This window comes from Carassius carassius, chromosome 17 (genome assembly GCF_963082965.1).
Source record: "Carassius carassius chromosome 17, fCarCar2.1, whole genome shotgun sequence".
Taxonomy (NCBI): Eukaryota; Metazoa; Chordata; class Actinopteri; order Cypriniformes; family Cyprinidae; genus Carassius; species Carassius carassius.
Genome location: NC_081771.1, coordinates 4,209,883 through 4,234,573, shown reverse-complemented (window position 1 = coordinate 4,234,573; position 24,691 = coordinate 4,209,883). Strand labels below are relative to the sequence as shown.

Genomic DNA, 24,691 nt, shown 5'->3' with positions numbered 1-24,691 from the left:
AATCCCTGCACTGATCTGTTGATCTTAAAACAAAAGGTCGGTTCAGTCAACTAGCATGTGAACAAAACGCACCATTAAAAAGAAAGAGAACACCAGCCGATATGTCTTACGAAACATCGTTCTCCCTGAATCACTTCACTTTTCTAGACAAAAAAAATTTGACAGCGCAGCAAATCTCTCTGCTTCCAGCCCCCCACACTGCACCGCAATTGTCTCTCTTTTAAGTCTCCTTCCAGTTCTTTAATCAAACAGAGATCATTACGTCTAAGACAGGTTGCCTGGAAACAATTCACAGAAGAGTTGACAATTAAATCACTGTTACTCTTTTAATGTGCAGCAGAGACTGCCTGGCCTGATTATTAATGATTCCTCATTTTTTGCATGCTGGGAATGTGACATTGTCATTGGCAGCTTATGTACCTGCTCGCTAACGACTCATTTTAGAAAGAAGCACTCCAAAACCCACAGTGCATCTGGTTGACAGTTCCAAATATAGTCATGCAGAGAGGAAAGTAGAATGGGAGCCCCACACATGACATGCAGGAGAAAAAAATGTAGGCTAAATCGTGTGCACGATTTACTAATTTTTTCCCTCACTGTACTAAAACGTGCACACGATTACTATTGTGTTAGCCTCAATTTACTATTTCGTTCACTCGATTTATAAATCGTGCACACAATTTACTAATCTGTTCCCTCGAGTTCCAAATCGAGGAAACGCAATAGTAATCGTGTGCATGTTTTAGTACAGTGAGGGAACGAATTAGTAAATCGTGCGCACAATTTATTTATTTTTTCTTGCATGTCATGTGCGGGGCTCCGTAATATAGAGAAAGAAGACTCAAAATTTTAATTAAAAGGCGCAAACCAGATATATACTTTAGGGATGCACCATATTATTGGACCGAAATGTGACCCTGGACCACAAAACCAGTCTTAAGTGTCAGTTTTTCGAAAGTGAGATTTATACATCATCTGAAAGATGAATAAATAAGATTACCATTGATGTATGGTTGATTGGGATCTGAAAATATTTGGCCGAGATACTACTATTTGAAAATCTGGAATCTGAGGGTGCAAAAAAATCTAAATACTGAGAAAATCGCCTTTAAAGTTGTCCAAATTAAGTTCAAGATGTTAAGCAGACAGCCTATAACTGCTAGTTGACATGTAGTTGAAAAGTTACTTACTGTTAGTAGAATGTCTAAAGTGGACTATCAAAATAAAGTGTTACCATTGTCCCTTTTAGACTTGCACTCTATTAATTTACTGCTTGTTTTCTCAGAAAAAAAAAAAAAAAACACTGGCTTTTCTAATCTTTTTGTATTCTATCTATTTGTTTTCTTTTTATTTATTATACACTTAATAAAAGCAAAAAAGGCCCCTAACACTAGCTTGCCCTATACTTTTTCTATTCTGTTTTTCTTTTTCTTTTTTTATACAATAAAACAAACTTGCTATGTGTACTGCAATAAGCTAACTGACACTTGTTATAGCACTTGTATATCATTGCTCTTTTGTTGATTTTAATTGATTCAGTTGTCCTCATTTGTAAGTCGCTTTGGATAAAAGTGTCTTCTAAACGACTAAATGTAAATACCACAGTTTCCCAAACTGGGCTTAAAGGAACACTCCACTATTTTTGAAAAAAAAAAAGGCTAATTTTCTAGCTCCCCTATAGTTAAACAGTTGAGTTTTACCGTTGTTGAATCCATTCAGCCGATCTCCAGGTCTGGCGGTAGCACTTTAGCTGTAGCTTAGCATAGATCATTGAACCTGATTAGACCGTTAACATCTCACTCAAAAATGACCAAAGAGTTTCTATATTTTTCCTATTTAAAACTTGACCCTTCTGTGGTTACATCATGTTACTAAGACCGATAGAAAATTAAAAGTTTTAATTTTCTAGCTAGGAACCATACTCTCATCCCAGCATAATAATTAAGGGACTTTGCTGCCATACCATGGGTGCAGCAGGTGCAATGAAATTACACAGCGCTTGAAAATTTTCCCCAGTTAACTATTTTTAGGCGCTGTGTAATATAATTTATATTTTAATATATATATACATATATATATATATATATATATATATATATATATATATATATATATATATATATATATATATATATATATATATATATTTATCTATTTTTTTAAAGAAGCTGTTATTTTAAATTGTAATGATATTTTACAATATTATTATATTTTTAATCAAATAAATGCAGCCTTGGTGACCATGTGAGGCTTCTTTCGAAAACGCTGAAAAATCTCACTGACCCCAGACATTTGAAAAGTAGCGTAGATCCTTGCTTATTGTCCAACTCTAGAGACCTAAATTTCCACACTAATTTGAGAAGAGAAATGCTACAAACAAGCTCATTTTAATTCAACTGATGGCCCTAATGACCCTAAGATTACAGAAAGCCTTCATCTGTCAAACAAAGCTGCATTATTCATGAATGAGTAATTAATGCCACCCTCTTTGTCTCTCTCTCTCTTTATTATTATTATTATTATTCTATGCTTGTGAGCCCATCAGAATAGAAAGATTCCCTAAGGCCAGGCCTGCAAGAAAACATGACTCCAGTCTGGAAAAACATCTGGCTGTCAGCGAGGCGAGCATGAACGCGGCGTTGTAAGGCTGAATCACAGTGGGACACAACCTAGAGCTAAACCACAAAGTCTGCTTCTCCTGAAGATAAGGGCATCCTTCAGGTCTTTTGGGGGCTGTTTTTGGTATCGGAACTCATAATCATGATAAGTTCATTAAACGTCACCCAAAGCCAAATGCGGTCTCCATATGTTGGTGACCAGTGGGCGCTACTTTTCCAACAAGCAAACCGCCTTGTCTTCCCTCTATAAGACGTTTAAATTAATTAAGGAAAAGCACATTTCCCCTCATCTCCATTACAGGAACAGTGGCTGCATTTTCAAATGATTTGAAATGCTTCATTTATTTATTTCTCTCTAGAGCAGTCTTGTGCGAGACTGAGATATCTGTGGCTATTTGTAGCAAATACACTTACAATCCTCTTTGTTTGATATATTGTTAGCTCTTTAATTCCTAGCATGTTATTTAAATATGCAATACAAACAAATAAAAACTTGACAACTATGGGGGGGGGGGTAATTTCATTCAAACAATAGTGCAATAATAGAAAAAATAAGCCACAGATCATTTTTATTATGGTTTCTTGCTCTCTCTCGGATGTGTTTACAATAAACCATTTTATATTTGTCAGTTTGTAGTTCACATATTGATTTATTCATTGTTAATGTTTGATTTATGACTGCAGATGTCAGTTAAATACAATCTATGAGAAATCAATAAAATGTGGTAAATCCACATCTCCCATGATCCCGAGGGATTGCTGTGATTTCGTTTTGAAGTATTCCATGTTAATATATAGAGGCAGGTTATGAATAACAAAACAATTTGAGGTGGATTGGAATCCGCTGAGGATCCGATTGGGTCGTTTTTGTTGAACAAAAGAGAAATTAATATTTATGCTGGATGTTTTTCTTCTCCTCCTTCTCTTTACTCAGAATTTTTCCCTCTGGTTCTCACTCAGTCAAGTCTTTGTTCAAGTCAAAACTAATTCTCAATAACATTCATCACAGTTTCTTCAAAATGTATCTTTCAATAGTGTCACCTTATATTACTGAGCACCAATTCTTATTACCAGAAACCTCTAAAACAAAAGAATAAAGCTAATAACATACAACAAACAATATATCTGTTACTCAGGGGAAGAGTTACTGGTATTTGAAATACTGTAAAGTATTTTTATTTTTTTTCAGAATAAATGCTCCAGGTTTGACGCAAGTCATCCTTTACCACCAGAAAAAAAAGAAAGAAAGAAAGAAAGAAAGAATCATAATAATAACTTGTCCCATGTTGTAAAAACAGACAAAAACACATTTACAGTAACTGGAGCAGTATAAACATTAAAATACACTACTGTTCAAAAATTTTATGTGATGAAAGTGTAATGAAAGAAGTCTCTTATGCTCACCAATCTGCATTTATTTTTTCCAAAATACAGTAAAATCAGTAATATTGTTTCCTATTTGAATATATTTTACATATTAATTTATTCTTGATGTCAAAGCTGAATTTTAAGAATCGTCACAGTCTTCAGTGTCACATGATACTTCAGAAATCATACTGTATTTATTATTGATTAACTGCTCAATAATTTATTTTAAATGTTGTGGAAACCGTGGTACACTTTCCATGCCATGAACAGGATTTACTCAAAATAGAAATCTTTCATAACATTATCAATATCTTTAATGTCACTTTTGATCAATTGAATCAATCCTTGCTGTACAAAAGTACCCATTGCTTTCAAAATAAATAAATAAATCTACTGACCCTCTTTTAACTCTTAAACATAAAAAATATATTAATTACAAAATATATAATACTTGAATTGTTATTAGAAATAGTAACAAGATAATGTGATAAAATCATTAAATCTTGAAAATCTAAATCTAAAAGCTTGTCTGTGCAAGTTACTTCCAATATTTCAACTCTCTTCATAACCATATAAAGCCAATAAACTCTTAACTTTCAAATGATATGCACAAACATAACATTGTCAATTTATCCACCTAGGAAAAGTGATTTAAACAACTTAAACAACAAATATTTGTTGAGAAGAATTAATATACGTGCTTTAACAAAAATACATTCTGCATATTACCTCTTAAAAGCCCCCTATATTGGCTTGTTTTTACACATAAAGACACATCACAATTATTCTCTGTGCTAATCGTCTATGGCATGTTACAGATGCTGTCAACAGTGCTTAGGTTGTTTTGAACCCAGAACGTTCTTTTAAGTACAAGTCTTTTAGGAGCTCTAACCCTTGAGTCACATTCAGTCAGAAAGCCACGTTTGATGAGAGATTGTGATGACAGAGCGAGAGGGGAACTACTGCAGCTGATGTAAAATACAGAACGCACACTGTATTATAATTCAGAGAACATCTCCCAGAGGGCAATCTGAGGGTGTGATCAACCATCAAAAACTCGAGCAGACATACAGTGTATTCTGATGTTGCTCAGGGGGGCAGGAGGACTCTGTGTTTAGCAAATGGGGTGTGATGGGGCCTCAAACGTGGCACAAGAGGGATTTACAGCTCCTGCTGGAATACTGTGAGCGTCCAAATCTAAAGTACACAACCTTGTACAGTATTACAGAAACAGGTGTAGAAATGTCTTATGCATGCATTCCGGCACAATCATTTCTGTAGTTATGATATGGACTCTTAAGCTGAAAATGAATTAGTCAGCCTTATGTTGTTCCAAGCAATTGTCAGTCTGTTCCTCACATAAAGCTTCTAAAATATAGATTTTTCAACATTTACTAAGATTTACAAGACATTTATTGATGATCTGGAGTGCTAAATATTTAGTGGAATGCTAAATTTCTCCAAATCTGTTCTGATAAAGACACAAACTCATCTACATCTTGGATGACTTAGGGACGAACAGTGTTGGGAAGGTTACTTTGGAAATGTAATAGGTTACAGATTACAAGTTACCCTGTTTAAAATGTAATAGTAGTGTAACTTTTTCAATTACTTTATTAAAGTAATGTAACTAATTACTTTTGAGTACTCGTTGATTACTTTTCTAAATTTGTGAAAAATTAAAGAATAATAAATAAAAGCATATACATCAACTTAAATACATTTATCTAATAAGCATGTGACGTATTCTGTGTAATAAACTCCTGAAACATTGGTGTTTTTTTTAAACTGCTGTCTCTGTATATGATGATAGTTTTCTCAAAATAAGTAAAATGCAAATGAAGTGACACAGAGCAGTTCTAGAAATTATGTTTATGTGCTCGTGTACTCCTATATTGAGGCGGCAGAGGTTGAAAACACTGCGAGCTTCAGTAGGTCTATGTGTAGTAAATGAAACCATGTCTTTGCCATTAATTTACAGGAGGGGTGGACTGGGAAAAAAATTCAGACTGGAAAATTCAAACTCATACAAACAAATTCATGGACAAAACTATTTTTTGTATGGACCTGACATAAAAAAAGGTTTAAATCTTTAATTTGGGGACATGCAAAATAATTTAAAGTTCTCTCCTGAACTGCACCTTCACTATTTTTCTCTTCAGTCTCTTTATTTTGCTCTGTTATCCATCTCTCTCATGACTTTAATACTCAAGATTGAACAAAACTATACTTTACAATACAATACTCTACAATACTATTAATATCTTTATAAAAAAAATCCTAATACTGTACACGGGTCATGTTTTTCCCTTACAAAAATTAACAATGCTTTTATTAGCCTATATAAAAGTAAAATAACCTTGTTTTGTTTTTGTTTTTTTGCAAATGGATTTGTATTTATTTTTAAATAAATACATTTGTAAAATAATTTTACATTTTTGGTTACCACAGTTAAACAATAGTAACCATTTTCTCTGGATTTATAGTTAAATATTAAAATGTTAATTTTCGTAAGGGTTGTGTTGTTGTCTGTCGTAGCTCCCCCTAAACCTATAAAAAGTAATTTCAGCTAAATTACTACTGTAACATTACAACAGATAATAATGATGTCGTTTATATAGTATTTTGAGTGATGACTGATGAGCAACGTGCTGCTGCTTGATTAAATAAAAAAACAAAGACAAAAAAAGCATCTTTACAGATGAAACTGACCTGAAACCCTGAACACTAGTTCTGCTTCTCTGCTCCAGCAGTCTATTCTCTCTCTCTCTCTCTCTCTCTCTCTCTCTCTCACTCTCTCTCTCTCTCTCTCTCTCTCTCTCTCTCTCTCACTCTCTCACTCTCTCTCTCTCTCTCTCTCTCTCTCTCGCATTGATTACTCTGAGTCTGATCCAAACCGTTTGGTGGAGGCGCGGAGAGCGCGCGAGTCATGACTAACAATTCATGACTTATTAGAGATTTAATTATCAAATGGCGGATTCGCAAATGATCGCTTTAGTACATTCGGCAGGCAATTATACAATAATGATATTAAATAGTGGGGCAAAATCGGCTGCCAGGCCACCGGGAATTGTCCCGTTTCTCCCGGTGTCCAGTCCGCGCCTGATTTCCACAGACACGCAGAATGTGCAAGTCATATATTGCATTTTTGGGCCTTTATATTCACAGACACTAGTCCATGTCATGTTTTGATTCAAGTGTACTGACCTACTTTTGATTTAGTCATCCAAAATGTGGCATATTCCGTCCGCGTTAGGCATTCCGTTTTTATGACTGGATTCTACGACAGTATTTCCGCATCCCGGAAATTATTAGGGCGGAATGTCTCAGAATAGTCAGTGCAATTTGGGAAAGAAATCAGTTAAATCTGTATGTGGATGTGTGTAAATATTCAACTGTAATCCCCTTTGTAATCGTTAAAAATTTCATAAGTAACTGTAATTTAATTACTCATTTTTTCGTAGTAACTGTAACTAATTACAGTTACAATAATTTTGTAATTAAATTACGTAACGCCGTTACATGTAACTAGTTACTCCCCAACACTGGGGACGAATTAACATTCAGCAAATTTTCATATTTGGGTGAACTACAAAAGTTGATAAAAACTGTCAAAAACACTGCACATTGCTGGTTTGTGTAAATAATTTCCAAATAACAGATTTGTGAACCAAATGAGACCCAAATATCTTATATATTTTATAGTGCAAGAGCAACAGTAAACACTTTTGTGTTACATTTGTGGTGTTTTTATAGTTTGTCTCCCCATTTCCTTTCATTACATGGAAACCTACTGCAAAATATAATTTATTCTAATCCATGGCATGAAAGAGACCAATAAACAGTAAATAAACAGTGTAGTTCTGTATGGAACAAGCTAGAAACTTTCTGTTTTATTTACACTTACAGGGATGGTTCACCAAAAAAATTCAAACTCACCCTCGTGTCATTCTCTCTTCTGCAGATTAAAAAATAAGATATTTTGAAGGTCTGAAATGACATAAGGCAATAAATAATGACGGGATTTTCATTTTTTGAAAGTATGTGAAGTATGTCTTTAAGGCTAGAATGAAAGTTTAGAATAATACTGTTTAGTTCCCAGGGACTTAAATATAATCACTGCCACAGGCTCCATGGCCAAGGCCTCACAAAACCAAATCAACTTCAGAATCACAAAAAAAAAGTTTCTCTCGCTTTCTCTCCATACATATCTATCTCCATCCATCCCCTCTCTCTCTCTCTCTCTCTCTCTCTCTCCCTCTCTCTCCCCTGTGCATTATTCAGCATCTCTGCACCATGACCGCCTGACGTGCTGGGAAAGACAATATGTCTTACATGAAGTCTATGCACATTAAACATTGAAAATATTGCATCACTGCCTCTTTAAAGAAGGTCAACTTTTATTATCATTCTGTCACTGTGAGGTACCACTCACATTTTTTCATAACTGAATTTTATTCAAAAGCCGAAAATCCATTTCAAAACCCTCTCACTGATAATGATAAGGCTGCGTTCTCCATTACTGAGCAAACATCTATTTTCTCTCAGGTAAGACAATAGTGCCCAGACATGCACTGACGTCTAATCATTCATGACAAAAGTCCTATCGAGATTGTTATTGTTTTACATAAGGCCGTGAGCTGATTTGAGTATCTACATGAGCTAGTAGAATATTTTATTGAACTGAAAATGTCCTATTCTTTTTATTCCCATCATCCAGGAAATAAGTCTGTGCTGAATTTCCTACTACTGTTTGATTTAAATCCTATCTGAATTGACATCTCTGAATTTAAAAAGAGGAAATGACCAACATTTTGTTTTGAAAATCATCTTTGACTACTGATAAGTGCCACAGGGCTACTCTTTGACACTTAGCATGGTAATGAGAATTTGGATATTTGGCACAACGTTGGCTTGTTCAGTACCATTTTAATAAAATTCAAAATAGGCTCATTTGAAAAACATGCCTCTAACAAATTTTTTTTAAACAATTGACTGCAGTTTCAAGCTGAAAAAAACACTATTTTTATTCATTTTAAACAAATTATGATTACAGGACAGATTGTTATTTATGAAGACATTTTCTATGTGGTTCATTAAACAATACTATGTTAAAACTTCAAAACACTTTTACTGTTGTGCAAGATTTGTACAAACAAAACATTTTTGAAGTTTGAATCGCATAAGCTCCATAGAATGGCTCTTGATATAGTAAACTTGCTGGGTAGCTCACCTGGTGAACCATTGCACTTGCAATGTGAAGCATTCAAAGAAACATGAGTCTCAATAAAAGTGACTTTCATTACCTAACCCATACGTACGACAAACATAAAAAAACAATGCCAAATTTACATTCTGTTTTACATCTGTTTCGCATGTAACTGAATGCCATTTTCATGCCACTCAATTGACATTTCACTTTGAAAGTGTTGTAAAATGTGCAAGAAGTAACGTAATACAATTTTCATTAATACAATTTTAATGAAGTGACCCAGGGTTAATAAAATGACATTGCTGCATCATTATGGCTCATTAAGAACAAGAAATAGAATATCAAAGCTTAAATCAACTGTTAAAATATGCCATTATAATGGCAGCCATCTACTGATTCCATATGGAGAGCACTATAAAGGACACTTAAAGCTGCCCAAACCTCTGCATATACAGTATATAATATCATACTGATGGGTTGCAGAGAGCTAATATCACCGTACATATTCCTTCTTAATGTTAGGACATAAGCCAGAAGACACATTAGGCCCTCTAACTCAGAAATATGTTGTTAATTCACTCGCAAAGCGGAGGTGTTTTAAAATGTCGTAAATTTAACAAAAAGAAGTCCCAAAGGCCACAGCAAATCAGAGAGGTTCTTTATGACAGGCTTTATCTCAAGGTTCCAGGCTAGAGAGGAGACGTTAAATTGACCTTTGATTGAATTGTGTGTGTGTGTGTGTGTGTGTGTGTGTGTGTGTGTGTGTGTGTGTGTGTGTGTGTGTGTGTGTGTGTGTGTGGATGGCCTGCGTTTCCATGAAAAGTGGAAAAGGATGATGAAGGACTGTCTACAGGTAAAGTAAATTTGCTTTAAGATCTCAGGGTAGAATTTATAGCAGAGGATGAAAAGATGAGAAATTGCCACAGAGCTTTTTTTTTTTTTTTTTTTTTTTTTGAAAAATTGCTGCATTAAATATTAGGAGCACCACAGTCACTTCAATTGATATTCAGCAATTAAGAACACACACATCATCACCTCCGTCTTCCTGCCCCTGCAGAGGATGGAAATTTATCATGAGCGATGTGAAAATATATTCAAATAAATCCACTTTGCTGGAGAGTCAAGCAGAGGACTAAACTCTATCCATCATTTGTGCTAGATGGAAGAGAAGAGAAAGAATGGAAAAGAGATCTCCACACCTAAATACGTCTGTGCCTAAGAGGGTGATGGAGCGGGACAAAAATACAACGCCAGAAAGAAAGAAAGAAAGAAAGAAAGAAAGAAAGAAAGAAAGAAAGAAAGAAAGAAAGACAAATGTATTAATGAATAAATAAATAAATAAATAAATAAAAGAAAGTGAAAGAACAGAAGAAATGAAAAGAAACATCAGAAAGAACAATATTATTTATTTTTCCATATGAATTCTGCTAGCAGGTCCATGAAACTGCAGATATTTCCCTGCAGGACTGAAGCAGTGCTGTAGATGAGAGGCTGGACTACAGGAAAGTTATTATATCCCAAATGTGTACTCCATTTTCATCTTATCCAACATTTTACCCCACACAAATGGTATTAACATTACAGAGTCAGTATCAGCTGGATATGGGGTATCTTGGAATCTTGCGTGCCCACCAAGGATGAATTTATTTATTATCAAAAATTATTTATTATCAAAAATATAGTAAAAGCAGAAAATTTTGAAATATTATTACAATTTCAATTGAATAAAAAAAATCATACTGACTGAAAATTTTGAACAGCAATCCATATCACAAATTTATAAGCTTAAACAAACAACAAAAAAAAGACTTTCTACAAATATTTATGAGTACACATGAAAATACAATAATAGTGCTAAGAGTTATCTCGCTTTTAAATACAATTCTCTTGCATATGTCAAAGTTTGACACCCTGCATGTACTCATTGCTAATAATAATTAAAGCATGTCCAGTACCAGAAACATTGCCCTGAACATTGTGTGTCCATCCTTTGTCATGACCCAGTAAATTTCCTGCAGCACACAGAACACACACACTTCCTCAAACAGGCCTCACCTGACCACAGCACCTCCACACCTGTCTGCTCTAATCAGTGCTGTGTTACAGATACGCACCGCTGTGTGTGCGTGCATGCGTGTGTGACAGGTAGACAGTGCCGTCACTTCATAAACACATGTTTTTTCCGACACGCTTCACCTCTCTCCAATCCCTCTCTCTGTCCTGTCCTCTCACTCCCAAAATGCCTCCCCGGCTGTGATGCAATGAAATCTGACAGTGGATTTCACATTGATCTCCACACACAAGCGTGGCTCACAAGGCTTTGATGGTTGCTGCAATCAGCCTTATCATTGCGTTTTTTGACCTCTCTCACTCCTGTTTCCCCTCAAACTCTCCTGCTATATCAGCAGTTTTACACAGTTCGGATCGTTGATAAAGCCATAGATGATTTTTGTTATACCTGAATGCCAATTGGAACCTTATAGACCAAAAGCGAGAGTCAGAATCGTGTGAGTTTAAGCCCAGCTTCCAGCTCATTAGGTGGGCTCCAGCTTGAATCTCAAGGGGAGCATGTCAGCAGTGACAACCCAGTGGTTCTGTTCCATTAAAGAAAGCGCACAAAGGTAAAATACAAAAACGACGTGTTGTGGGGTCTATACATGTAGGTTTTGTTCAATGTAAAGTGTAAACATGGCTTATAAAATAACAGGTGTAAACATACACAGATAGTTGCCAGGTCATGTGTGTGTTTGCTAAGGTGTTCTGGATTTTATTGTTACAAGCTGATGTTGAATACTTAGCTCAAATACCTGCACCAAGAATAAGAGCCGCATTGTTTACATATAATAGCATCCTTGTATTTCAGAATAAATATTGAAAAAGAAATGCAAGATGTATGTGTGTGTTTCTGTCCTCGTACAATGACACCCTCCAGTCTGCTGGTGTATTTTAAAGAGGACGCACTTCTGTGGGACTATATTAGCATACCAATAGAGCTCCTGTGCTGCGGAGCGGAGGAGAAAAATTGAATTGGAAGGACAAGGAAGATCAGTGTTGTCGGATGGAAGCCACTTCATTGGATCAGAAATGTGTGCGAGTATGGCTACCTGTGGTGAGCTGGCATGAACGCACAGATTATGTAGAATAGCCTCATCTGGACAAGTAAAAATATCAAACAAGCACACACACACATACAGCTCACACACATAAATATGGCCAAATACTCTAAAATTAAAAACAAAAAATAAAATAAAAAAGGATGGTGAAAATTTTGTCATCCATAGATACATCATCACCTTAGCTGTTTTTTGCTTTTCCATTTAAAATGCAAGCTATATGAATTGCAATTCTGCATCATGTTTGCAAACTCAATTCAAATGCAATTTAAATTCAGAAAATGAATTTGAAAATAAATAGGAATCTAAAAGGCATTTTAATTCAAATCTTGCACAACACTGAAATGTCTTTGCCACTGGAAGACCATTAGCTTCCAGCTGAATTTGTGCAAGACTATGTGTGAACATGTATGCATCCTAATGTCAAAAAGGAAGTTAAGTGGAGGAAAAGAGAATGAGGGAGTGAAAGAAGAGAGAGGAGACACAGAAGAGCCCCTCTGGATCTCACCCGCTGTGTCATCAATGACAATCCAGCTCCTTCATCACATAACCCTCACCTGCATCTCTCTCTCTATCTCTCACTCAGACAGAGTGACTTCCTTCACCTGGATCACACGCTTCCCTACTTCCTAGGGCTCTCTCATCTGCTCCCATCATCTTATTATCTGTCACTTTATCAGATAAAGAGTGTCTCTGTCTATCTGAGGGCCGCTCCACATGCCATGTCTTCTCTCCTGCTCTTTGCCATCATTCTACAGTGGAAATGTAACAATCTAAATTATCATTAAATCTAACACCTTCACCCCCTCATAAATCTTTTCAAATCATCCCAGTCTCTCCCTATTTCTCCTCAGGAAAATGCACAATAACGCACTCTCATTTGGACTCTTTTTAGCTTTCTACTACTGACTGATAGAGTACTTAAAGGGATAGTTCATCCAAAAATCATAATTATGTTATTAATAACTCACCCTCATGTTGTTCCAAACCAGTAAGACCTCCATTTATCTTCAGAACACGGTTTAAGATATTTTAGATTTAGTCTGAGAGCTCTCAGTCCCTCCATTGAAGCTGTGTGTACGGTCTACTGTCCATGTCCAGAAAGGTAAGAAAAACATCATCAAAGTAGTCCATGTGACATCAGAGGGTCAGTTAGAATTTTTTGAAGCATCGAGAATACATTTTGGTCCAAAAATAGCAAAAACTACGACTTTATTCAGCATTATCTTCTCTTCCGTGTCTGTTGTAAGACAGTTCAAAACAAAGCAGTTTGTGATATCCGGTTCGCGAACGAATCATTCGATGTAACCGGATCTTTTTGAACCAGTTCACCAAATCGAACTGAATCGTTTTAAATGGTTCGCGTCTCCAATACGCATTAATCCACAAATGACTTAAGCTGTTAACTTATTTAATGTGGCTGACACTCCCTCTGAGTTCAAACAAACCAATATCTCGGAGTAATTTATTTACTCAAACAGTAAACTGACTGAACTGCTGTGAAGAGAGAGATGAACACTGATCCGAGCCAGATAATGACTTAGATAATGACCAGATAATGAACCGGTTGCATCGGTTTTCGGATCACCAGTAGTTCTTTCTGACAGTTCGATTCAATAAACCAGTTGGAGAAAATGGTTCACCGGTTCTTTTGCGCTCAACGTAATGGCGTCATTGGCGATGACTGCAAGCCTTCGGTTTACCTGGGCTCATAACATTAGCACAGAATCAGTTCAGAATCAATCACCAAAAGAATCAGTTCGGTTCAGACGCTCTGTGTGATCTGTGTAAAATCTAAATGAAAATTAAACTAAATTAATTATTGTTTTTGTTTTACACTTTCCAATTTACTTTCTAATAATGTTTAAATAATTATAGTTATAAACATTTTTAAAAAAGGCATAAAACTCATTAAAATGGCATAAATCTTAGTAGGTCCAAACTTTGTTTCAGTTTTACCTCTCTACCCCTACTTTCTTGTCTAGATTATACTGTCACATAAATAAAACTCTACTTACTGGTCCATAAAAGTTTATTTCTTTTATTTGAGAAGGGTTCCAGGTATGAAGAGCACTTTCAAACCTCTACTTTGATTCAGCCTAAAAGTCTACAAAACTCATTTCTACAAAAAAAAAGACCATAGCCGAGCATTTAGCCACCAATAACACACTACTCTTACAGCAAGAAAAAAAACCTTAAAATTCTTAGATGCTTTAGGGATAAAAGCCAATGGAACAAACAAATAGAGTGGCCACTTTATTGTAGTAACTGTGTTCCATCTGAACAATGAGAGAAACACAGAAAAGCAACAACTGGAAAGAAGTACACAACTGTTGAATTGTCCAAACACTGGTCTATTCCATTGCTCTAAACCTCCTCTATAAGTTTTAATTATATATACAGTAGACACTTACCAGCACACTTGGTCCGAGTGATGAGGGGTGGTCCTGGTGGTCCAGTGCCACCCTCCCCAGGTCGGGTCAGAAGAACCTTAATCTCATACTCCACATCCGGATCCAAATGCCAGAGCTTGTAGGTTGGTGCATCCACGACGTGCGTCTCGGCCCAGTTTCCAGTGGTGGTGCGGTACTCCACCTCTTTCAGGATGATGGGGCCGTCGCCGATGATGGAGTTGGCATTTGGTTTGATCCACAAGTAGGTGGCACCAACTGCGAGAAGCTCAGGTGGAGCGATTGGTGTGGGGGGCGCTGAAGAACATAAAAAGAACAGGATCGTTTACATTAGGTTGATTATTATCTACAATCTTTATTTATCACAACACAATCAACCACTTACAAAATGGCATCATAGAAAAGGCTATTTTATCATCATGTTGCCTTAAAATACTCTAGGGAATTTTAATCAATGTTTTATCAGCATATTTTTGATTATTCTTCATGAATAGCACGTTTGTGTACAAACTAACGCATTCATCAAACATCCATTATGATCAATACCACACATCTTCAATAAATGAATAAACCCATATTTGAAAGCGGTGGAAGAAGCAACAGAAACAAATGAAAAAAGTGGCTGCACTGAAATGCATCAGCCATTTCTGGCAATAATTTTTCAGCAAATTTAAAAAGTTGATGAAAGAGCAATCAAGGGCTGTAGAAAGTAATCTCGCTTCACTATTACACTGCATTCAGCCATCATTTCACATTTGCTTTTGTAGTGCAAAATGGTGAGAGGAAAATGAAGGCTGGAATTACAGTGAAGCATGTGGTCGAAGCTTTGAAGCTCATTAAGGGATATCAGACAGACTTGCTTGGCCGGCAGAATTGTTAGAATAAATGGAATGAAACGTTTCCTGGAATCCCAGGTGAGAAGGTGGGCTATAGCTTTTCCCTAAACACTTAGCTAAGCTCTCTTCCTCTCCCTCTCTTTCTCCATTGCTTCTACCTACTCACATTAAATCCACTGGAGACAGCTTACGGCTTGCACTGCATTAACTTCCTGTCTCTGCCTGTCTCTTCTTTCTTTGTCTCACTGCCGTTGAGCACCTCAGATTTACCCTCAAACCTGTGAAAGGTAAACAATGTTTATTTTTTCTTTCTTGCTTGCTTCCTTCCATCATTGTTTACTGCCTTCCATCCCTTCCTCTTTCTTTTTCTTCCCTTCCCCTTCTTTTTCCCTATTTTTTTCTTTTCTACCTTACATCCATACTTAGTTTCTTGCTTCCTCTCTCCCATTTCCTTCCTTTCTTTCTCTCATTCACTTTATTTTTTTTTGTTCTTCCTTGCTTTCCATTTCCTTGCTTCTTTCCTTCCCTTTTCTCTCCATTTCCTTCCTTCTTCCATTCCTCCCCATTTACATCATCCCACCACTTTTCCTTCCATCCTTCCTTGCTTGCTTTTCATTTACTTTCTTCCTTCCTTTTTCTTTCCATTTCCTTCATTCCTTCCTCCCTTCCTCCCCATTTCCTTTTTCTTTTTCCATACTTCCTTGCTTTCCATTTCCTTCCTTCCTTCTTCCATTCCTCCCCATTTCCTTCCTTCCATCCTTCCTTTCCTTTCTTCATTCCTTTTTTCCTCCATTTCCTTCCTTCCTTCTTTCCTTCCTCCCTCCATTCCTCCACCCTTCCTTCCTCCCCATTTCCTTCCTTCTTTTCATACTTCCTTTCTCCCCACTTCCTTCCCCACTTTCCATTTCCTTTCTTTCTTCTTTATTTCTTTCTTCTTTATTTCAAGTAAATAAGAAAAAGAACCCTAGCAACCACATAATGACTTTGCAACCAACCAGAACCCCTAACAATGACCTGGTCGAGCCACAAAGAAAGTTTCTCCATTAAATGTTAATATAACAGCAATAACAATATTGTTTCTCGATTCATTTTATGTTTCCAATGTAAAAATACATTCAGAATAATCTTCCTCATTTTATAATTTCTTTCCCACTTTCCATCTTCTAATCTTCTTTTTGGCACTCTCTCTCTAAGCAGGAGAGGGTTCAGACAGACACTAATCCAGGGTTAGTGGTGAGTAGCAGTGCATGAAGGGTTCATCCGAGCATGGAAGAGCCACCCAGGCCCGCTCTAATGAGAGGCTGCTGTCTCTACTGTGCCATGTAATCAACTGAGCCAGATTACCAAAGCCCATTTACCCACAGCTGATAACCACTGACTCCCTCAGCTGCCTGGAAAGGATACGCTCTGTCTCGGAAAAGAGAGTTTAGATGTGACCCGTCAACCTCTGAAGCTTAATAGCGTTTAGTGCTTGAAATGAAAATGAAGGTGGGAGAAAATAAAAATGATAACAGAAAGGAAGGAGGAATAATAAGAAGTAAACAGAGATTACCACAGAAAAAAAGACAGGAAATATAGGAGGGCAAGAGAAGGGAAAACATTTTCTACGGAAACTTTCCACCTTAATAGTCTTTATAATATTCTGTTTTTAAGCGAGTCTCTCATTTAATGTGAGCCTATTGGATATTTTGCCAATTTTATTGGCTTAGGAAATTAATATATGTGTAATACTTAAGCATAGGGCTGTGTTTAATTCCCTAACCATAAGTATGACCAATAATTTACAGTAGTAAACCCCAGTGACAATGACTGCAAAACAAATATTCAACACTTCAGTGTGAAATTTGATATTGCTTATGGATAATGTGTTATTTATCATATGAATGGACTCCAGCATGTTGTTCATCAAGGTAGCTGTCACATCTAAATTGCAATTTTGAAGTAGTGCCCTTGTTCAAACCATTAATACACTTCCATCGCTTAATGCATTTTCAGCAGTCTTTATGTCAGCACATTGTCCTGACATGGGCATTTATGGTCCTGCAGTTGATAAAATCTGTGATTAGTGGAGAGTTTTAGGATTGAGCATTTATGATTGAAGCTTGATTGAAATGAGGTATGGATGCTGCTGAGGACTGGCTGAATTTTGGTTATTGCTTGTTGATGACTGACTGAGTGTTATTGTACTCCGGATGATTTACAAACTGTTTTGAGCTTCCAGCCTTGACAATGTTGTTGTTGATTAGCACAGTGGTTTGGGGCTACGTCACTAGAGAGATCAACATAAGTTCATTATATGAATGTTAAAACATCTGACGTCTATTAATTACTTTGTAGTCCCATTCAGAACACATATTGCTTAGGATGATGCAACAGTCTTGACAAAGAAATAAAATATTGTGGTATCATGACATACAGCTACTAACAACTGCAAGTGCATGAACATAGTGAGGGAGGGCTTGTATATAAATATGCTGGCAGAACAAAAACAAATATATGAATGACACAAAGGCTTCAGCTCATCTCAGCTACTTCTAAAGTTCTCCATTTTTTATGTCAGTGCATTCTCTCAAAGAGATAAAATGAGGAAATATGCTAGGCTCAGACAGAACCGCACAGTATGGATACAGATAACAAAAGGAGCATTACCCGTTCACCAGGGGTGCCTTTCACTCCAGGAAAAACCTATTTTCTACAGACATAAGAGGTTTCCTGCACACACTATTTACTATTTCAGGTGAAGAACTTCATGTGTGTGAGAGAGCACAATTCGAAATACTCTTTTCTTATCAAATTCCTTTGATACACAAAGTTCATTCCCATTTCCACTGATACTTTGCCATACGTTCAGGAATATTAGCAGCAATGTGGTGATTGGAGTCCCTGTGCAGGTGTATGTGTGTCCATGTGGCTGAGCGCCCCTGTAATTTTACCCTTTATCACCTGGTGTCCGCAGGGAGGTTTTAAAACCAGCAGGATTTGCGAGAAATCTCCAGAAATCCCACCCCGCTATCTGATCAAAGCCCACCGGGTTTGTCTGATAGCAGAGCTGGAGGAGAGAGAGATGAGCTCCACCGTCAAATGGGAATTTGTAGCTGTGAAACAACAATAATTGCAATCTGGTTTCTCGTCTGTCGGAACAACAAATTCAACAGAAACCGAGAAAGAGAGAATATGGCTACAGTATTAGAAAGTTTAGAAAGATTTAATCTTGAACTTAAGTTTTTCTATATATATATATATATCTATATATCCACAATTCAACTGATGCAAAAACTGATACATACACATTTGTGCTTGCATAAACACTAGAGCAGGGCGATAAATTAGTAATGATATATTGTCATATTCAATTTTATTTTAGTTGTGAAATTATGTATGTTGCTTACACCATTGACAAGTTTAAGGTTTCTCTTACCACGGCTACATTTATATGTTCAAAAATACAGTATGAACAGCAATATTTTAAAATATTATTGCAGTTCTAAATAACCATTTTCCATTTTATATATTATAACTTAATATATAACTTAATTTATTTCTGTGATGCAAAGCTGAATTTTCAGGATCCATTACTGTTACATAAACAGTTATGCTGCTTAATATTTTTGTGGAAACCTTGATACTTTTTTCAAGATGTATTGATGTGGGAAAGTTCACAAGAACAGCATTTAATTGGATTTTTGGTAATATTGTAAAAATCTTTACTGTCACTTTTGATCAACTGAATGTTTCCTTGCTGAATACTGATACTATATATTTATATTCCAGCTCTACAAATGTTAAACATCAACTTGGCCTCACTTCAAGCTCTTCCAAATAAGATTGATTTTGCTAGTATCATTGAAAATAAAGTCTAATACGTCACACAACCGTAAAGGCATTAATAACATCAAAAGCATATTGTGCAACATCCTCAGAGTTTTTTATTTCATTTAAGAATTGCATCAGATTACGCCAAAAATCACAGGAGCACTTCAGAACAATTGCAAAGCTCTCCATAGCACTGGCAAGCTCTCTGCACACCAAGACTACTGCAGCACCCACAAAGATCCTCCATACCTACAGCCTCATGGGAAACAGTTCAGAGTGACTCACACAGTTGTTTCAAATCATTTGCTTTATTGTTTGGATCAAACCTCTGAAAAACGGCTCAGGGGAAGCAGATGAGAGATGTCAGGAGAGATGCAGTCTGTGCCTTTGACCTGACCCTTATCCCTTGATGCAGTATCTCTTTGGAGGGTTGATTCTCTTTTTCAGGAAAAGGAATTCCCGCTTTTTTATTCCTTCCATCTAAAATCTAATTCCCCTTCTATTTTTTTTAGAGTTGTGCATCAGTGTTAGAAAGGTTTTCGTTGAATGCCCTCACAGAACGCTTTAATCAAAACACCATATTGAGCATTGTAGAAGAGAAGGGAACAAGAGAAATACAGAGGAGGAACACTGTAAACATACAAGCATGGTAAGAACAGCGTGAGAGGAGAGAAGGCTCTTCAAACTCTCTTTCAGAAGAAGTACATGTAACAAGAGAAGGAGAGAGTGAAAATAAGGGAGGAGGCTTCTTTCGCTAGACTGAATTCACAAACCCAGCACTGTTCAAAGATGGCATGCTGAGGACACCTGTGCATAAAATTCAAAATTCTGCTCCAAATAGATCTCTGGACTCAGTGAGACATAAAACACACACAAACACACACACACACACACACACAAATATATCTTCCAAAACTAGCAAGCTGCCTTACTGTATACTGCCTACAGAGGCCACATCCTAAATGGAGATTCATAAGGTCAGAAATGCAGACCAGTAATAGAAAACTAGACAGACAGACAGACAGACAGACAGACGCAATGTACATGCATAATGCTACTTTTGAAGTATCTTATAGAAGCTGCATAATTAAACTACTCTGCAACAGTTTTTTCAAAGTCCCATTCAGACAAGACAGTTCACTCTTTGGCCTTCTTGGCTAGTATTTACTTGGGTAATATATATACTAATACAGCTATACTTTCTGTGTTAATAAAATATTCCATTTGAGTAATAACATCTGACAACAATGGTATTATAAAATAATAATAATAATAATATATAATAATATAAATGGCTTTATTAACTGAAAGAGTCTTCCAATTTATCCCCAAGAGATTCTCCCCATTTATTTTTCTACAAGTTGTCAGTATCACATTCCTTATGCTCTCTCTGCAGCCTTTGACGCGGTAGCTCACCTGCAATGCCATATAATGCTGTCTAGGTAGGCAGCTCACTAGGTATTGGAAATTGAACAAATGTATTCCTGTGAGATGGAGAGTCTGTGAAAAAGCTATGTATTTCAATGCACATATGCCGGGTACTTGGAGAGCAGTGCATAAAGAGGCTACGGAATACAAACTAAATAAATAAATATTCACACAGACAAATAAAGTGGCTGCGAGTGTTTGAAGTGCTAACTCCTCGGCTCCTGCTTATCTGGGCTGTAGTATTACTGTGCTCTAATCCATCTCTGTAGTGAGGGCCTCTCGCAGGCAGTCTACGGACACACACACAGACTTCCGAAATCCTTCACTAATACTTCTCTCTGTCTGAGTGTAGATAACAGTGCTTTCTGCATCACACCATCACACACATAAACACCTCTCGCAAAAAAACACGCACAGACCAGCAACGTTGGCACACATTTAGGTACACGTTGAAACTCAACACGCACAAGCTGCAAACTCACTAAATTTCCATCCAATATCCAGAATCCACCCACAAGCTCTGTTCCAAAACCTAGAAAGCTCCCTACCTAGACAGCTGTCCTCTAAGGCAAGTAACATGTAATAAAAAAAAAACACAAAAAAAACAATCAACATAGACTGAAAATCTGCACGAGTACACGACTACATGTAACAAAGCAGCAGCTCAAAATTATTTCCAATACACTTTGATACTTTGTTGTTATAGGTAAAACATACATTAAATATAATAAATTATATTAAAAACTAAATCTGTAAAGAACAAATGAAATGCTGCCTTAAAATTTGGCCCAAGAGCTTAAAAATCATTATCACTTAATTTTCCATACAACATGTAAGGGAGAAAAAAAGCTTGATAAAGTATCATCCATGCATTTTCAAAATAATAAAATAAAATAAGCACTAAAAGCACAGTTTTTTTATGCAAATTAAGGACATTAGAAAGAAGTTAAAAATTAAATGAGAAAAAATCTGCAGTCTACTGCATTCTTTTACAGTCGGTTAATATTCCCCACATGCCGTTCATCAACTACACGGACATCATACCAAACAGAGACTGCCCTGGAGTTCAGTCCCAGATTACAACTGTCACCTGTCATTAGCACCTTCACCTGAGGCCATCGCTCTGTCTATGAATCCATTAGCTATATCAACACTATATTATTCTCTTTCATTCACTCCCACATGAAAGGTCCAACGCTGACCAGCAGCATATCAATAAGGCCATAGTGGACACAGTCATTCACACAGACCTTGCTATTATTCTGCTGATGTGAGTCTGTGGAGAGAGTGTGGTGTGGATGAAGGGCCCCTGGGGGCCTCCTGTCTTGTCAGAGACAGAGTTGGGTTTCATGAACCATGGGGACGCCAAGACCTGCATGCTAACCAGCCTAGCGCACTGCCTCTGCCACACTGAGAGGCACAGGCCTGTAATTTATTGAGAGATTCAAGAAGAGTTCATATCTATATCAGAACACTGAAGTCAGTAAGGCTTCAAGAGATTTAAATAGACATACGGTAATTTTATTCATTTTAATTTACAATGAAAATAGAACCATACCAACTGAATATATACAAACACACACTCACACACATTACCGTATTTCTGAACAAATAAATGTAGCCTCTGTGAGCATAAGAGACTTCTTTCTTTCAAAAACATTAAGAAAATAAATGTAATATGTAATTATATATGTTTAATATGTTATATATATAGCTGTGCGTTAATACAATTTAAAATGACATTGCAACAATATAAACAATTACCCATCCAAGGTTTGCTATATTGTATATATTGTTGTACATGTATCCAGGTAAAGTAAGATGTACTATCCAGCTTGCAAGATTTATTACTGTAAGCATAATATAAATATTGGAAATGAAGTATATTTTTAGCAAGTATGAAAAAAAATCATACAATCAGGTACATGCCTAATGCTACATTTGAAGTATCTTATAGAAAGTCTGCAACAGTTTTCAAAGTCCCATTCAGACAAGACATTTCACATTTTGGCCTACTAGACACACACATTTTATTTTATTTTATTTTATTTTAAGTAACTTAACCATTTAAATGGTAGTGTATTATGGATTACACAAAAATATTAAGCAGCAAAACATTTTTTACCATATACCATAAATGCAAATAAATTCAAATAAATGCAGCCTTGGTGAGCGTAAGATACTTTTTTCTTAAAAAAAATAAAAATAAAAAATAAAATAATTGAAAACATTTGACTGATATCTATCAAGTCAATTATTTTAAAGGGAAGCTGTTTTCAACCACTAATATCCAACCCAGATAAATGGGTTTTCCCAACTCCAAAATCCTAATTTAACCCAAAGACTTTTTTAATAACCTGTGCAAATGGTTTCTTCCTGAATTAATCTAAAACTTTTCTTTCTCCCTCTGACACTGTGATGCAAATGTGTATAAATGGGCTAATAAGGCACAGAGGGTTTTGGGTTAGAATTGCATCAGGGTGAGATTGTGTGAGGACATGAGAGAGTGAAATGACTGTCAGAATGAATATTACTTAACACAGATTAGCATACATTAAATATGAAAACCGGGAGAGCTTTGACACCACATAGGCTTGAAGTAGAGATAAAGAAAACAGGAATTGAAGAAGGGAAAAAAGAAATAAAGATGGTAATGCAGCCAGATGAAAATTATTGTACGTCAAATGTGTCTGAGACAGAAACGAAGGGTAATGAGAGGAAAGTGCTGCCCACAGGAAAGATAAATCACAAAAGACATCTCAATTGTTGCTCATAGACTAAAAAAGATCAAATAGATAGCAAAATCAGAACTTCTACTTCTTCTTCAAAGTCTCGAACTGAGTTCATATTAGCCGAGATACCAAAGTCTGCGATCAAAAGTCAAAAGGGATTTCAGTATGAACACAAACATTTCTAATGACATTCTTCAATCACAAAATGATCTGAGCTTCTATTCACATTTACTTTAAACCTCTACAATCTTACTGTACTTCAAAAATCATCTAATTTGTGTATATTTTTTGTCTAAATGAACATTAGGAGAAATGCCTAAAATAAATGCAACAAAGATTCGCATTTCCTAAAGGTAAAAACAATACTTGCATAGTGGTAAAATAACAGTGTTTAGAGTTTTTTTAGGTAAGTTCAGCTTTTATTTTTTTATTTTTTTTATCTATATAAAGGAAAACCTCATCAGTATGCAAAAATCATCAAGTCAATCACAATTTGCTTTGCAAATTGGTTTTAGAAAGATGACCCATTACAATTCTGTATACTAAAATCACAATGACATGAGTGTCAGTTGCATTTGACAGCTACAGTATGAATACATTCAATCAACAGGAGTCAACGGGAGATTTTCAAACTTCATAAGAAGCTGGCCTATAACATTTACCAAAACAAAAATGCATCTTTAAGTTTAAAACATAGTGAAAATGGAAAGTGATTCAGGCTCGATTATTTGCTGAAGTTTTACACCTAAGGTTAGGAGCTTAGAACAAACTAACCAGATTGTTTGAGGAATATCTTTTCAAGTACTGCTATAAAACATAATTGTGAACTCCAGAGCTATGAAAGAGCAACCTGTGAACAATAAAATGTTACTGTGGCTAAGAAAGCAATCAAAAAAAAGAGATAGAGGCATGCATAGGGGAAACATATTTACAAAGGAAATCCAAAGAGAGCAAAAGCAAACACAAATTAAAAAAACGTGAGATGAAAATGACAAATAATGGGACTTTCTCCATGGTCACCAGCAGTAAGGTACCTTTACATCACAATTACTAGCATCTCTGTCTGTCTTTCTCTCTATCTCTCTCTCTATGCCATCAGCCGGTGGTTATTAATGACCCCTGCACCCCTCTGTGAGCACCCCATTTATAAAACTCACCAT

General features: G+C 36.1%; 1 protein-coding gene across 9 annotated transcripts in view; it reads right to left on the bottom strand.

The window, feature by feature from the left end:
- The window catches only part of LOC132160797 (receptor-type tyrosine-protein phosphatase T), a 236,362-nt gene that overhangs the window by 120,657 nt on the left and 91,014 nt on the right, over positions 1 to 24,691 (bottom strand). For all 9 annotated transcript variants that reach the window (XM_059570487.1, XM_059570489.1, XM_059570490.1 and 6 more), the window contains exon 7: positions 14,726 to 15,019. In XM_059570487.1, the coding sequence (XP_059426470.1) occupies positions 14,726 to 15,019 (294 nt within the window). The remainder of the gene's footprint in view (positions 1 to 14,725; positions 15,020 to 24,691) is intronic.